Source organism: Copidosoma floridanum, unplaced genomic scaffold (genome assembly GCF_036245765.1).
Source record: "Copidosoma floridanum isolate Cflo_tuat_1 unplaced genomic scaffold, Cflo_Japanese_pri ptg000020l, whole genome shotgun sequence".
Lineage (NCBI taxonomy): Eukaryota > Metazoa > Arthropoda > Insecta > Hymenoptera > Encyrtidae > Copidosoma > Copidosoma floridanum.
Window position 1 is genome coordinate 34,908,795 of NW_028321897.1, and position 18,072 is coordinate 34,926,866.

Here is an 18,072-nt window from a genome sequence, read left to right on the forward strand (position 1 = left end):
ACATAAAGTATACAACTACCGCAATTTCTTTTATCTAATATGTTGCATAGCAAATACATAAATTTTTATGTCCCATGAATAGGGACACGTTCCACGAATAGGAACATTTACCTGATGTGCAGTGAGGAGCAAGCACCATATGTATGTAGTAGTATAGCTGAACCAAAGCTCAGCTGTCTGCTTTTACGCGGTCAAGCAGGCGCTGTACGGCGACATATACTATTATACAGGTACTACGGGTACAATTCTACGTAATTGTCTATGATCATATGTATACATGTATGCACGCGCCAGCTGAATTGTGAATGTAAGTGTATCACATATTCAATATAGAAGCCAGCTCGGCGAGCTGCTCGCAAGCCAGCAGCAGCAGCAGTGTACTGTATATGTATGGGTACAATTCACAGCCACTGAAGGTAGGAGAGAGAGACCACTTGACAATGTCGCAAAATTATGTCACTTTTCAGAAAGTGACTCCACAAGCCAAGATCCCGAATGTACCATCAAAAGCTTCATTTCAAAAAAACAATCAGACGGTCAAAAACTAACGCATCCTGTCACACTGGAGCGTCTTAACAGCAGCAGCAATACAAAGCTGCAACAACTTTTTAGAGGTTCCTTTTCTCTTACTCACCTTGCTTTGCAAACCGATGCACCAAATTTTTGGAAATTTGAAGGTCGCACGAAGCAAATAATTGGTTCGGAGAGCAGGAACCTGGAAGAAAAAATAAAGATGCTTGAATCTGCAGAATATTTGAACATTTGAGGATTTAATAAAAAAAAGTTTGGAGAGTTTAATACATGCAGCCAATTCAGTTGGCGGTTACGGTGCAAGAGAGCGATCACCTCGTGACGAGCGCTATCCGATGTTAGTCGAGCCTATCATGCTCCCTTCGCCTAGCTCCCCAAGTACAGCTTACTACGCACGAGAAATCTCTGCTGTGTTTGTCACGAGCTAAATGGTATGAGCTAATTACGGTGTACATAAAAATAGTTATAATTCAATAGGCTGTTCACCAACGATAAAATTTGTGTAAGAAAAGCTTATACATATATTATAGGTACATAAGACATAAGAAAGTAATGTAAATAGGTCATTTTTTTTGATTAATTAAAAAAACTGTTCTTAATTGATTGATGTATTTTAAATAGTAAAAATTTTTTTTTTAATTTCTGGTTTTATTTCCAATGTTTTTAAAAGTTATTTATAAACCAACAGTAGTATAAAAATCCATGTAATAATTAAAATTTAAGTGATTCTGCAAACAATGCTGCTATCGCTTGTACTTTATCTCCGTGAAATCGTCGAAGTTCAACTATCACTTGAATTCTAGAGAATCCAAGAGAAACAATTTCATTTACAGTCGACTCAGTAAATGGATCAGAAGCTGCTAGCGATGTCTCAAGCTGTTTAATATTAGAGGACGACTTTTCCTCATGAGTTGATTCAATTGGTTTTTCTGTAACAATTAAAGTTGTATATGTTTTCACTAACAAATCATTTTGAATACGTATTAAAAATAACGTTTTGTTGTAAAACACTTTTAGTATATTAACAGATTTTAAAAAATAATTTATTGTGAAGCAAAAAACTTGAATGTTTGTATTTTCTATACCAATTTAGCATTTTTGTTTTCAAAATATACAGTTTACGTAAGAGAAGTTTTCAGTTAGAAAAAATATTTTTTATATTTTATAGTGATATATACGCTTAATACACTGCGCAAATCCCACCTCTAGCACAGCGCATCCACAGATTTTCTAATTATCTCCTTTTTCTTCCTAAAAAAGTTAAAGCAAGGGTTGCATTGTATAATTTCTTGCTATATGACCAATATTTTTATTATGGATGGATGTAAATCCAGGTCATAATGAGTGGATACAATAATTAAAACTAAAAAAATCATATTTAAGAGAATAAAAATTTAAAGATTAAATAACCTTTATTCATATACACACACATACATTACAGCCATTTTTAAAACCTATGCTCCATAGGCTCTGCACCGCTGTGTTTCTCTGCATTTATATTCCATCGTCATTGGCATATAGAGAAACCGCCACAGATTTAATTGTGACATCAATCACTTAAACAGCAATTAATAACATTTTGTATTCATTGGACAATTTGGAAATAACTCCAAAAAAATATTTAACATGAAGATATGAGAGGAAGGATGCTATGTAGCATTTAAAAATTTAAATTCAAAAAACGAAACAATTAAATATTATCACGTACGTATACAAGTATAAAAATATAATAATAAATAATTATTTCAATTCGGACGCAATAGCCAAAAATAGTGTCTTGAATTAGAAAATACTATAAATAATAGACGTTTGACTAAAGAAAAGAGTACAAAATCTTACAAACTCATACAAGCTGTTAGGAAAGTAGCAGAAAAAATTACATTCTTATTCAAAATTTGTATACGAGAATACATTGAGTTAAAGAGGCATCTCTTAAATGGTCAGATAAGAAACATAACAGATTCGCATTCAACTGACTTTTGAGTACTCTTAAAAGTTTAAGTAATCAAAAGTAGCAGGAATTAAACAAGTTAGAGCAAAAAATGTCGTAAGATTTTACCATGAACAAAATTGTAAAATTCATCTAGAAATGAATAAAAGTAAAAAGATTGTGTAACAAAGATAACATTTAATCGAAAAAATAAATACAGAAAATGAGCAAGAGGAATGTATAGATTCATCGATAGGAAAGAGTAGGAAAGTCAAACAAAAAGTTATTAAGACATTATTAAAAAATTGACAACATTTAATAGAAAAAAAAAATTGTTAATTACATAAAATGGTGAGAATGTGCAGTTGTTTATTTTATAAATTTTAAGACACAATTCTTGATCAAGGTTAGGACTCACTTTTTCAACAATATTAAAAGTTGATCAAATTATTTTGTAAAATTTCATAATGTTGTGACGTAATACACTTAAAATTTTATCGAATATTTTTCCATAAACGCTCGAGATCCTTACATAAAGATTATTATGTTCCAAATCAATTGTTATAAAGTTTTAGTCAAAATTTTTTTTATAATAGACCGTTCATATCAATCAAACCACGAGAAAATACTTCGATTCATGTATTCAAATTTAATTATTATTGAAACTTTACTTTCAGTTATCTGGTATGAACACTTTACTTATTTATTTATTTTGTTTTTTTTTTTTTTCGTACGTCGTATACTTAAACCAAAAAGACTGCTTTGTTTTCAGACAAAATTTTAGAAAAGAAATCGGTATCATTGAATATATTATGTTTCTGATTATTATACTTGACTACAGAACTATTAAACCTTCTATAGAACCATCGGAGGACATATCAGCGTCATCGTTATGACTGATAAATGATTAAGGTATTAAAGCTTAGTAAACATGCTATTTTTTTTACAGATTCTTGTTGGAACTTGTAGTATCATCACTGGGAACATAAAAGACATTTTGATGACTAACAGATGACTGAAACGCTTAAATTTTTTGGGCATACAGTTTTTTTGCATCCATTAAGTTAGCTTTCATAAAGTATAAATATGAACTTTTAAGAAGTAATATTACTATTTTTGCTGTCTTAAATGATTTGTTAAAGGGCATCTACAATAAATTTAATTTTTTACTAGTGGCTTTTCGGAACTCATTTTCCTATACTTATAAAAAATGTTTACTCATTTCTTAAAGCTTTTCATTACATCCAAGTCTATTGAAAATATATTTCTAGTAGCGAAATCAGGCTTTACATCTTTACATTTCTGCATACATTTTTTACATCTTCATCCTTATCCATCACAATAGATCAATGTTTTTTATCTTTTAAACTATTCGTGCACAAGTTTTTAAATACTGCAAAAGTCATGTCTGTATTAGGATTACTTTGCAATATGTATTTCCAATTCGTGTAATCATACAAATACATTGCCAATAGATTAAAATTATGTCAAATAAAATTTTTTGCAACTTAAGAGTCAAATTTTCATAAAAAGAAACAGTCGCAATTTTCGAGTCAGCCCATGCACAGAAATATTTCAACATTATTTTGGTCATCATAAATCAGATCGTCTAAAGTTATAGCGGAATCAAAGAAAAATTTAGAATAAAGATACAAATTTCCAGTATTTCGTTAAATAATGTGATTTGTAAATTAGTGGGTAATGGTATCAGAAAGGTAACACAATTATTATTATTAAAAAATTAAACTATCAAAAAAATTTGCTCGTTAATATATTGCAGCAAGAAGGAAGAAAAATAGAAGCTTTACAATTCGTACAAAAGAATATGTTGAAAGTAAAAAATAGAAAAGTGCGTAGAAAATTTTTTAGAATTTTTTTCAACAAGAATTATCAACAAAACCTTAAAATTATACATATCTATAGACTTCTTTCACTTTCTCCTTTGTCATCAAATAATATTAATAATATAGCCTCAAAATATTCCATTACATAACTTAATTATCTGTTGTTACATCGAAAAATGCATTGTAACACTATGTTATATATTTCATTAAATCATTAGGGCCCACTTTCATTTATTCAATTACAAATACGATCAAAAAATAAAGTCATAGCTTTTAATTTTCAAAATTTTTCCGATTTAATTTCATTTTGGAACTATACGATTAAAACAGGAAAAAATTGATTTGCCATACCATAATTGTAAAACGATCTTGTAGTGACAATAACACTAGTTAAATATATTTTCACTATCTGATAATTACTTGCTTGATAATAACTATAAAATAATGTTAACATAACCTAATTACATTAAAAACAAAATTATACATAACCTACAAACCTTTACATATAACTTCCAGTTAATCTACTACTTCTTGACCGGTTTTATATTACACGTCTACAAGAAAAAATACAACGCAATCGATTTTATTTTTCAGAACTAGGAAAAGAGAGCGTCTAACCTCAACATTTCTACGATTTGGTTTTATCACTTAACCAAATACTTTCTCTAAAAAAGATTCTTTGCTGTTTGTTAATTGCGTAACAAGCTTTGTTAACAATTATACCAAATAAATTTATAAATTTTGAATAGATGCGACATAACCTACAGTCTTTAGTCAAACTATTTCGATAATTTTAACCTAAAAAGGCTACCATAAGTATTGCTTATTAATCCATTATCTTATACAGAACTGTGTTTATTCTCGCTTTTTCAATTAAGAAATTCCATAACCTAAAAATTATGAAAACTCAACAGTTTTCTTCAGATTTACAGAACGTATAAGTATTGTTTCTTGTATTTTTTGATCACTGTATCATTTTAATCACCTTTACACTTATGTTACGAAGTCCAAATTGCTAACATTTTTCATGGTAATTATAAAATAACGTATAAGAGATAAAATGCTTTTATTTTATCACTGTCCATAAATTACTCAGACCCATGAAAAAATTAAAATTTTCCACCCATAATCCCAGACCACTCTTACTATCACGCCACATTTCGTTTCTATGCTTAAAAAAATTACCCAAAAAAGGAAAAAAATATTACATTGGGCTGATAATCTAAAAAAAACCCTATAACCCGATAACACTACGATAGAATAATCCAAAATATCTGGAAACTCTTCAACCACATAAATGTAAGACTTCATAAACTAGAATCCTAAGATCCCATAGCCTTAGAACCCCATCACTTACAACCATATACTCCCACTTCCTAAATATCAGAAAGAAAAAGCATTTATTCGTACTTTCACTTCAGGATGCAGATTTCTGGTTCTGATGTATTTCTTGAACCTAAAAACTTATGACTTCATAACCCTATATCCTCATTCCTTACAATCCCATAACTTTTATATAACCCCCTAACGTTAATATTGGAAAGAAAAAAAATTTGTACGTTTATTAAATCTGCATCCTTCAGCGTGAGTACGAATAAATGTTCTTTCTTTTTGATACTTAGGTGATGCAGTGACAAGGTTTAAAGTGATGAGGTGATGGGGCTATAGGGTTATAGGGTAATTGCTTATTAGATTATTAGTCGTCGTCGTCATTATCATAAAATTTGCAGTCCATAACAGGCTATATAATCATGTTATCTGTTGTGGCATCCTTCTTGCCACACAGGTGGCGCTATTTTAGATTTCTGCACATAGTGAATAACCATGGCACAATGTGATGCCAGGCTGACCAGTATGAAAGTAACCACTTTCATTGAATTTTCCAATAATTTAAAAAAAAAAAACCTATTCTGAAAACATCTCTAATATCGTGCTTGCATTTGTTATATTCACTGACACACTCATTATTACAAGTAGTCTCGTATATGGCACCCACAATAATTATCTAAAAGAAGACTTAGAAAATGGTAAACAACCAGTTTTATGAATAGATGTTTATTGAATTATAAGTTTTATAAGATGGATAATAAATATTTTGTTTAAAAAATATGTTACAAACATAATGATAATGTATGCATAATTAATTATTGTAAATTAAAAAATGAATACACGTAAAAACGATGTATGTTAACTCTGCACGGCTTTTCATCTCGTTCATGATTTATTTGGATTATGTTATAAATTCTAGTCTAGAATAATTGATATTCTGTAGTCCAGCTTTATGTTTAATAGGATGGTATTATATGCCAGTGAACGGGGCTTAAAAATCACTTTTTCCAGAATGGAAAAATTTTGGAAAGAGCTCTAAATGGTCGTTCGGATCCCAAACCTGACGTATCCTCCTTAAATGCAAAAGTATAAAACCCCTCGTAGATAACAATATTCAGCTTTTCTCTTTCATCAAGTGCTCCAAAATAACTATAAAGGTTGAAGAGTGAGTTCTGTTGCGTCCTTTAAGCGAATGTAAGACATAGTTGGGTGATTAAGCTATATGTTAGAAGCGTGCATTTCAAGCAAATGTAAGACTTAGTTCAGTGACTAAGCTATGTGAGAAAAGTTCAAGCAAATCAGGTCACTATAAACTTGCCTAAAGAGTAAATCAAGGAGGAATAAGAAAGAAAGGACCGTCAACTTGGGTTCCAACGTTAAAAGCAGAAGCCTAATTATTGTCACCACCACGAGTACTCTCGTGTAGGATTAGGACCATCGTTGCGGTCAACCTTGTAAGATCTTATGACTACGTGCACGCAAGCAGCGGCTAACCAACGATTATATAAGTAAGTTAAGTTAAGAAAAACTATAAATTGTATAAACATTGTAAATACGAATCTGAATTCTATAATTTATATTATTTATAAAATCAACTATTTGAGGCTATTCCAAATTTATTAAAATATCAAATAAGACATAACTTTGTTGTTGATGAAAATTTACTTTCCTAATTCAAAGTATTCCTATCATTAAATTATAAAAAATATTTTAAAATAATTTTTACTACTGTATGACATAAAACATGAACTCAAATAGTAGGTCAACGCCAGCTTGGAGTAAGCCAGTCCGTGCATATCGCTCGGTGAAACCTAGCACCACAACGCCAAGTCAACGATTTAAAAGAAAAGTATACTGTGAGTAAAAGCAAATAAGGTCTTTGGGCCGACGGCTGATTTCTGACGAACAAAAATTAAATTCATTTGTTTGTAGAATGAATCTAAGAGTTCCACCCTTTACTCATAAAATTTCGGACGATGCGAATCAAAACTTAAGTAAATGCAATTACGTTAAGTTTTTATTGAATGTCACCAAAACTATATACATTTCTTTGTAGTTGATAGTTTTTTTTGTTGTTAATGAATGAAATTAACAGTTACAAAGAGTTAACATTATTTAAACAAAATTATATCTCATTTACATCATATATATAATATATACATATTAACATATTTATTGCGAGGTTCTATTCGATAAGTTTAGTGCTCTACGATGAAAGAGAAACCTTTTTAATAGTTAAATCGACGGTATGATAAAATCCATTTGAATCAACATGACGCAAATAGAACCAGCACAGCTTACAAAATATTTTTTAATATAAGTTGTTTTCTTGTTATTTTTACGAAATTTATATGAAAATAAAGGACTTATTAGTTTTTTTGAAAACATAACTATGCTTGCTCTATTTTTTTATATTATTTTAAAAGTTTTTAATGACCATAACTTATAACTATAACTAACCATACCTAATATTTAAAATTTTTTATGTGACTTTGATAAAAATCTGGTTGGAGGAATTTCTTGCATATGATGTAACTAGTGGTTACGGGACCCATGGAAGAAGCGAAGCTTGATTGAGCTTATTTATAAAGAAACTCGTTCTTTCAATTATATGATTTTATGGTAATTGTTTATTAACATTATTTTAATTAAAAAAAATATAATTTATTTATACTCATTCATCATTACATTCTGACGTTGACACTGAAAACTCATTTTGGCCTTCAACAGTAATACGTATGGGCTTGTGGTCTGAAAAATATGAAATATAAAACAATGATTCGACTTTATTTAAATAACGAGCAAAGACGGCATCGATGATTGTTCTATATTTAGTAGTCGATTGCAATGGGTTATTAATCATATTTAAGTTAAATTTTTTTCCAAAAATTAAATTAACGGTACAACAGATTCGGAAAAAGAGTTAACATTAAAATCTCTGCTTACCACTACAGAAATCTTATAATCTTTTTTAAGTATTGCAGAACCCTCGTTTGTATTTGAGGTGAGCCGCGACTGCTGGCCCCGAAGAGCCCCGAAATTTAATAAGGATATCATCAGTTTCATTTTCTCTACTATGACTCGCATTATTGATGCTGTAGTGAATTACGGTTTCATCTATCATATTATTTAAAATTTTGTTGTTTAAAAGATTTGTGTATTTATTTTTCGACATTTATATTACATTATTATTGATCGAACAATCGTCAATTTTTTGAAAAATATTTAAACGTACATCGTGTGTTTTTCATTATTCTGGAATTCTAATAGATCAAATTAGTTAATCTCCAACATCTCTACCAATAATGATAAAAATTTTTTGTCAGACGATTATCGTCATACGTAAAATGCATACCAAAGATTTCAACATTCTACAGTCTCTTCTACAATAGGAATTTTATTTGAATTTTTTACTACTGAAAAAATTTGACCTGTGGTTGTGAATGTTTCAGAAATTATTTTTCTTCTAAAAGATACTAGTACAAAAAAAATATTTTTAAAAAATTTGAGAGATTTGGAGAGAAAAGATTAGTAAGAAATTGATATTAAACAAACTTTAAATTACTTTATAAGCAATCATTTCTTTAATCACAGACATTAGTAATGGTTTTTTCCTTTAATATTTTGAACTATCCATTATTTGAAATAATTCAATTTATTCTAATTGTATGTATAAAATGCTAACAAAAAAAAAAAGATTATAAAAATGGATTCGGTTGATTAAATTATAGTAAATATATGATATAAATATGATTATTGGGCATATGACTCTAATGCTTTTGGGTAAACTAGAAATTTCATACGACCATAGGTATACAAGCGAATGTTGATACATCTTTAATCGTTGTATCAAGGGGCACATTTGCACTAAACCACATAATTTCTTTGTTTCAAGAAAATTTCTCAAGAAATGAATAAGAATGAGAATAATATTCTCCCCGGGTGCGGATCAAACACATAACCTCCTGTACGATCCGCACCCAGGGAGGATATTTTTTTCATTCTTACTTATTTTTCAGAAAAAACAAGATTTCGTTGTTGTTGTATAAGTTTTCACACTAGGGACCTCCGAATACACTAGTGTCACGTACGATATCATAGCTACGAGTACGTGCGCCCCCTCTTTTTGGTGCCTACTACAGATGATGGTAGTGGAAGAGAGCAAAGTAATAAGCAGATAGGATGCTGAAGGAAGCGCTCTCTCTGGCTGGAGCAGCAAGGACGAAGGTCGTACACACGCGACACGCTCTTCTCTCTTTTTGACATAAATAAAGACGTTGATACAAGTTCCTCGACTATTTACTTCGTGCGCACCCCAAGACCATAGAATCCTACGCAACAGTTTTGGTGTCAAAAGTGGGATGGTCATCGCGATTAAATAAAAATAAATTTTTTTTCGATTTTTGTCGACAGTAAAGTATCGACTCTTGTGATTTTTGGGAAACACACATAGTATCGTGCCACGAAGTGAACAAAGAACTGCTACGAAACGAATTAGAGGAACGAGGAGTTGCTGAAGTACGGAGAAAAGCAGCTTCAATCAGGGACCAAGGCGAAGGATACCCGAGACTACGATAGAAATCAAGCAAACAAAGATGATAAAGATCTTAGTTGACATCATTCTAGCTAGGAGCATATGTTAAGTACTTGAAATTTATAACAAAGCATTTTTATGTAATTGTTCCAGGGGTTCTGCAAAAATTTAATTGTGTTATAGATTTTTTTTTGCTATATCGGTTTTGCGTTCGGTATCCTCCTAACAGTATCGGTGGTGCGTCATTAGGGTAATTTATCGTGTGTCAGAAAGATTTCAGATCATAAAAATAAATTGGTCAGGCTGAAAGTAATGAAATAATAAATAAATAAATAAGAAATTAGACACACGATAAATATAAAAGTAAAGCGGGTTCATCATCGTGAAATAGTAACGCAAAAAATCGTACAGGAATTTACTTACAAGTGTTTAAGCGCTCTTATACAGACAGGAAATAAAGAAAAATAAAAAAAAGAATAATAAAGAATCTACAATGGAAAACTTTGATGAAGGGCAAAGTGATGTAGTGAATGTTAGGGAGGACAAAATTTCCTCGTATCCGGAAAACGAGTTGGAGTCAGAAATACTGACCATATTTTTAGAGCACAGCCCCAAAACTCAAATGGAATGGGAAAAAATGGGCAAGAAACAGCGTATGCTAATGTTAAAATTCTTAAAAAAAATGAAACCAGGGGTAATCAGGGAGAAAGTCTCACAAACAACGTCGAGCATAATGAAGGCGGGTGCAGAATATTCAAACACCGTAAAAAACGACGCGGCGAATATGTCACGCTTAAAGAATGCAGATTATACAGCCGGAAATGGAATGAGCAAAATTTCAATGGACGTAAACTCGCACTTCAGAGATAGGTTCGGCAGTAAAGATACACCGGATACGCTTCAACATGCGTTCAGACGAGAAGAAAAACAAGCGGCGCAGCAAACAGCACAGCAATGTGCGACACAGTTTTCAGAGGAATCACTAACGCAAAATTGTAAAGAATTAGTACTTGGCCATAAAAACAATTGGAGCTTAACGTCGAGGACGTCGAAAGAGGTAAGAATGTATGGGGGGCAGCAAACAGGAATCCCAAGTTTTTTGGGCACGAGGATGCATGATGCTGGATCCAGCTACGAACCTACAGGCCCAATAAATGAAAGAGTGAGAGGCCAACCAACAGCACCGTCATCTGACCCTGATGCTAGAAATTACCATAACAAACATAATAGCTACACATCGAATTATAATAGTTGTAATAATAATAATAGAAACTTCAATGGCAACAATAGTTACCCTACACGCCCGGTAATAACAACTATAACAATTATAATCAGCAAGGGAAAAATAATTATAATAATTGCGGACCCAGGGACAACAGTTACCACCTCTACAACCAGAGAGGAAACCAAAATAGTCAATACAATCATGAGAAAAATACGAGAACAGACGGGCGAAAAATTTAAACTCCCAAGATGCTCAATGCGCTCCTCAAGCGTTGGGCATCCCCCAGTAGATAGGAAGATAACAAAAACACTTGACAGCAGAAAAATGGCAAGCGCACAGGTAAGAGAGTCACTATCTGCGAGTGCGAGAATTGATATGATGACAAGGAGAGATAATTTGCCTCAAAACAGCCCTCAAATGGAAGAAGGACAAAACAATAACGGAAGCGAGCCTCAGCGTGAAGCAAGAATGAATATATTTCTAGCAGGTAGGATATCCCTATAGCCAACATATAGACATTCGGTATTTATGACAAGCACTCAACTGAGAGGTAGGGAAGCAAAATTTTACGCGGACACAGAAGTTAAAATTTCCATTATAAAGAAAGACAGTATTCTTCCAAATGCATTCTTTCAAGTGAGGAACCGAGTTAGAATTGTGGGTGCTACGCACGGAGAGCGTAGCACTTTAGGCGTGGTTGAAATATCACTGAATGGCCTTATGTGTAGGTTGCATGTGGTCCCACGCGACTTCCAAATGAAGGGATAATTGGATGGGACATTTTTAAGTTATATCAAGGTCACATAAACGCGACAGAAAATATTTTTGAATTAGGAGGAATGAAAATTAATTTAATCGAGCCGGAGATGCTCGAAATTCTTGCCAGGTCAAGGCAAGTTATAAATGCCCGCGTCGGGATAAATAGGGTGGGTTTCTTTGCAAAGAATGAGAAAAGAAGTTTTATTCGGAAATTTTATAGCCACAAATAATGGTGGAAAAGTTTATGCTGAGTGTGTAAACACACTAAATGAAACAATAACCATACCTGTACCGAAAATAGAGTTATTAGAATGCGTTAGTTATTAAAAAATCGAAGCAGCGAAGAAATACCCGAGACCTACAAATGCGAAAAAAATCAAACAATTTCTTGAATTTGTCGGATATTATAGACAATTTATCTAGAATTATGCAAAAACTGCACAACCACTCTCCAAACTCTTGAGAAAAGGAACAGAGTTTTAATGGGAAGAGGAGCAGGAGCAAAGCTCTCAGAACACTAGTTGACGTATTATGTAGTGAACCAGTACTCATTGGACCTAATCTGGAGAAGCCCTTCATAGTTACAACGGATGCGTCAGACTACGCAATACGAGCAATATTAACCCAAGGCAAATTGGGTAAAGATAGACCGTGTGAATATACTTCACGATGCCTTCGAGGGAGCGAATTACGCTACCCAACGTATGATAAGGAACTGTTGGCTATAGAGTTTGCAAAAGAACAGTTTCGGCCATACTTATTTGGAAGCAAATTTACAGTGGTCACAGATCATGAGTCACTAAGACATTATCATACGTCAAAGAAGCCCGGCATGAGATTTAATAGGCTAAAAGCGGAACTATGAGGCTACGAGTTTGACGTAGCATATGGGCCAGGCATTTCAAAATAAGCACCTGACGCCCTCTTTCGAAATCCAGTAATAGGAAAGGGAGAAATAAACACTGAGCGGCCACGCCAAGAAGTGTATCAACTGGCGGACGAGCATCAGAAAGAAGGGCTAGCCGATAGCGATGGGCCTCCAGCGCGCATTTTTAAAATACGAGCGACATGTAAACAGCGTATTCAGGGAAATACTAAAAAAGGGAAAAGTATTTACTCTGATTCAGAAGATTCAGATAATAAAGTACAGAAGAAAAAACAAAATTTTGATGGACGGAAAAGAAATAAATGTGATAAGAAAACAGATAGTCAAGCTGATGGTGAGGGAGATTCCGAATCCGAGGAAAAAGTAGGAATAAACAAAAAATAAGGAAAACAGTGAGAAAACGAGGTCGCCCAAGAAAAAATTTTATAGTTAGCAATTTAAAAACAGAAACAGACACGGAGGCAACGGATGAAATTATTTTACAGGAGCCGGTGAACGATAGATTGGCCTATATACGAAGGGAGGACCGAATGCAATGTGGAGTAAATTCAACAAGCGCTCTAGCGATAAAAAAAAATAAGGTCGTACCAAAGGGACGGAAAACTCGCGAGCAAGCACCGTTCTCTATTACTGAACGCAACGAGAGACTGTCAAAAGACATTATTGTTGCAAATTGCGGAACACTAGTAATAATGAGTAACGAATCAGGAAATCACAGTATAGGACTCGATAATTGGGGTTGGCAGCTGATACAAGCAAGTTTTGCGGCCAAAAAGGCGAGGAAAGTAAAAGGCACCAGAGAGTTAACGGAATCAAACGAAGTAGCAGGAAGCATCGAGACATTTGGGAAAGGTTTTTTCGAAGGAAGAGGTGTGAAAGCGTCGGAGAGAGCCGATCAAGCACAAGAAAGGTCAAAGGAAGAGGGGAGTGAAGGAGAAACACCACAGTACCAGCATACAGCGAATGAGCCGCTCACTGATGGTACTTATGAATGTAATAAAAGGGTGCAAGAAAAAAAACAATTGTGTGAGAAACAGAATGAAAATAAGCGCGATATGGAAATAGAAGGTATAGGTTGGGATACATCAGACGATGAAGTTAAAAAAATGACGAGACCGATCGCTACGGCATGGGATGATGCTATTTCCCAAGGAATGACGAACGGAAAATTAGGTTACGTTATAAAAGAACCAGGGTTTTGAAGGACAGTAAAAATTGCAAGTATACCAGCAGCGGTGCTATTCGAGGACAGAAAGCAAAAATTGAGCAAGAGACAACTGGATACATTAAACAAACAAAAGCCGAATTTTTCGATTACGCCGACAATAATGAGCCCTTCGAAGGAAACAGTAATAGCTAATTGTGATACGCCACAAATGTCAAATTGTACAACGGCACAAAACGTGGAAGAAGAAGAACGTAGGTCAGCGAAGCCCTTAGTGAGCGCAGAAACAAACTTCACTCCAACAACAGACGCAGACAAGGAACCGGATAACACGATTTGTTGGAGGGAAGATCAGACGAACTGCGGGCGCAAGTTATGATCGCCGTAAGGAGACGTGATGCAGAGGGAAGGCTGGGAATGAGAATTGACTCGTGGGAGCCCAACGACAAGCGCATAAGGCCCCCACCTAAGCTACCACCCCCACCAGACCCTTAAAGCGACTGTAACCCATTGACTGAAGAGAGTACAACGACGATAGTTATAACAATATTGATAATGTTAATAATAATGATAGTAGTATTAATGATGACAAAAGCAGTACAGAATATAAGAATAATAAAGCTAGTACACCGATATAGTATATTGTTTAGAAGACAGGATGAACTGAAACATACTTGTATTAATATATATAGAAAAAAGCGTTAGTTTTCATTAATTCGCAGCCCTCGGACAAGCTGCGAGTGAACAACAAATTATATGAAAAGAAAATATAAAATAACTGATAACTGCGAAACCAACAGATATTTTGACAATTAACCCATCCCTTTGTAAAGAAAGAATATTGATAAAATACGTACAAAAATTTAGTTGTGCAAGGGGGCACTTCTATCACCTAGAAGTTATAATATACGCTGTACATTTACATTTATATTCTTCTATTTATTATACTTTCTTGTAATCAAAAATCCGTCCAATAGACAATTCAAGAGTACACATTTTTTTTTATAGATACATATATTTCATTTTTCCTATTTGAAACACGAAAATTCAAATTTGAACGCCACGCGCGGGGAATGTGCGTCTAGTACGTTAAGAAAATGCTAGAGCGCGTTCACCTAAAGAAGGGAAAACCTGCTACTCAAAAGGAAACAACGCTGGCATAAAAAGAGCTGGCACGCAATGTAAAAGAGTCCTCTTCCAGCGAACCTGGGACGCGGAGATCCGTGGTCACCCAGACCTGAAACTTTCTCGTGCACCGGTACATTACCGCGACGAGCACAAGGTGAGAGAAGGAGACCAAGTACGAAGGCCAAGAGCTGAAAAGTAAGGTTGCACACCACCTATAGGTAACCCTCCCACTAACCAGTTCCTACTTGGACTTTCGGTGCTCGACCGCTTTAAGCGTGGAAACGACGCATCCTCAAGTAGTCAAGGCACTAGGGTTAGCGACCACGTTCTTAAGTGAAGTTCCTGGGTCGACGACTTGAGCAGTGCTCAAGACACCCAAGGGTCCTGAGAACGACCTAACCCTACGTGACTTGGTAGGATAGGTAGTTACCTAGCATTAATCTTCCGTGGTTGTACTCAAAATTCGTTCTAGTCGAACCCAATGTGTTTAAGTGGAGATATGATGGAGGGAATATTCAAATTTAAATTTTCGCTTATGTAAAAATTTCTGTTTAATGAATGCAGATAAATTTTAAGTAAATTCTAAATTCTTGAGTATATTATAAATTGTCTTTTTGCATTATTAACTTAAAGAATCGCAATTACTTAATACATGTAGAAATTGGAGATACGATTTCCTTAGAATTATATGATTAAATAAATATAAGATAATTAAAAATAAAAAGAAATTGATTGTACTTATTTAAATGAATCTTCCGCTCTACATATGATTGCGAGTTTTCTTTTTAGAGCTTGAGGATAAAAACTATAATAATAGCTTTTAAGATATTTATGAAATTGTTTTAAATAAACTGAGAATATCGTCTGTACCCAAAAAAGGGCAGAAATGAATAAAAAAAGATAAAAACATTAACTTAAGGGAGTAATCAGGGAACGATAAGAATCAATAAAGCAATAATTAAAAACAATTGCTGTATATCGTGCAGGAATTAATTGATTATTCAACAGATAAATTTTGAAACTTGATAATAATTATTTTAAATATTTTATATAATCGGCAATCGGAGAAACTTCGCTCTTTTACACAGGGCAACGAACCCGCCCTCCGACATAAAAACACTAACATTGTTTGTGTGTTGATTCCTAATCTTAGAGTTTCCTCTGTACAGATAATATTCTTAGCCGATCGTTACCACCACCAATTAACTGGGGTTATACTCAAAGAAAGGGAAGTCGTAGTTGTCTTAAATTTTCACGGCCCCCAGACGCGCCGCGAGAAAAAAATGCGTTGACGGAAGCAGGTCAATAAACAATAACGTTAGGACCGAAGAAAAACAGAAACACATATATATGCACACTGGTAAAGGTGGGGAGTTATAAAAATAACATACGAACGATATGAGAACAAAAAATAAGGCATACAAGATGCACGCGTGTTATTCTCTAACGAAAAATGTAACAAAAAAAATTTGTTATAAGAATAATCATGATAATAAGTATTACGTTACAATATTGATGAAAATAAAAATTAATTAATAGATAGCGTTAAAAGATAATTAATAGATAGCGTTACCAAAACCAAAGCGAGGAGCTACAATTAACGAAAAATTATATAACACGTATGAAATGTTAAAATTAGGCTGCAAGCATGGGAGATACAAGGTGGAATAAACGAAAAAAAAATTAATTAAAAGGCAGAGAAGAGTCTGAAAAGTATATCAATCAGATTTTAGGTAACGCAAACTTATCGTTTTCGCTGAACAGTGTGATCCCCTAAAGCAATCACATTCACGGCGTTACAGACCACCTTTTCCTTACTCGAAGATATCCTAAAGCACCCCACTACCCCCAGCAATTCCACAAAGATCCTTCCGGCACGGAGGCCGATGGACTGCGCAGTGAACTCCCTTAGCTGACGCTAGTATGCGGGTGAGCACAAACAAGTAATGCATTGGAATTAAAAAAAAAAATCAACGAAGCGGATTACTCGGATGCGAGAGTGACGTTAGAGAAATAACTAGCAATGCTGCCGAAAACAACCCCAACGATTTTTGCTGAAATGAACCCACCCAGAGTGGGATATACCAAAGACCCGCGAAGATGACGGTGACGGAAAACTACTAGGATAATGCAGCAAAAAAAAGCTGAAAAAACCAACAAAAAACAAAAAAAGCTAAAAAGATGGGAATGGTGGTTAAGTGGTCACCAACCCAGGCAAAGATAGTGGCTACAACACGCAAAATAAAGCGTACGAATCGATAAAAAGTCGCAACACTATCTAGCGAAAAGAGAGAGAAAAAAGTTGAAAACAATAATTGCAGTGAATATGTACTAGCGCCGTCGGATTATCGAAATCAATAAGGCTTCATCATCATTCCCTTTCCATGCATGACACACAAAAACAGAAGAAAGAGATCGGGAAAATTTTACGAACAAAAAATCGGACTGAAAAATATATGCAAATTGAGCCTCGGGCACAAGATTGACAATCTTTTCCGACTCGCCTCTGTTGGAGTATAATAATAATTAAATGTGTTGATAAAGTGTACTTATTGAATTACCAACAAGAATGAGAAATATGAAAGAAAAAAAAAAAAATTATAAAAATAATAAAGACAGAGTAAGAAAATATTAAGCATGTGGCAACAAGGAAGCGTAGTCGCAGTAAAATAGCGAGAAATAGATGTATGTATACTGCATAGCGTATGAGGAAATAGATATCTGTAAAGAGAGTGCCACAC

General features: G+C 33.8%; 1 protein-coding gene across 5 annotated transcripts in view; it reads right to left on the reverse strand.

Annotated features, from left to right (window-relative positions):
* Nucleotides 1-577: 577 nt before the first annotated feature.
* Nucleotides 578-18,072, reverse strand: part of rngo (DNA damage inducible 1 homolog rngo) — a 237,730-nt gene continuing 220,235 nt past the window's right edge. For 3 of the 5 annotated variants that reach the window (XM_089593748.1, XM_089593749.1, XM_089593747.1), the window contains exon 7: nt 1,165-1,460. In XM_089593748.1, the coding sequence (XP_089449874.1) occupies nt 1,243-1,460 (218 nt within the window). In that variant the 3' untranslated portion in view covers nt 1,165-1,242. Of the gene's footprint in view, nt 716-1,164; nt 1,461-14,122; nt 14,161-18,072 lie in introns of those variants that run through there. The other 2 variants (XM_089593751.1, XM_089593750.1) reach the window with 2 other exon arrangements.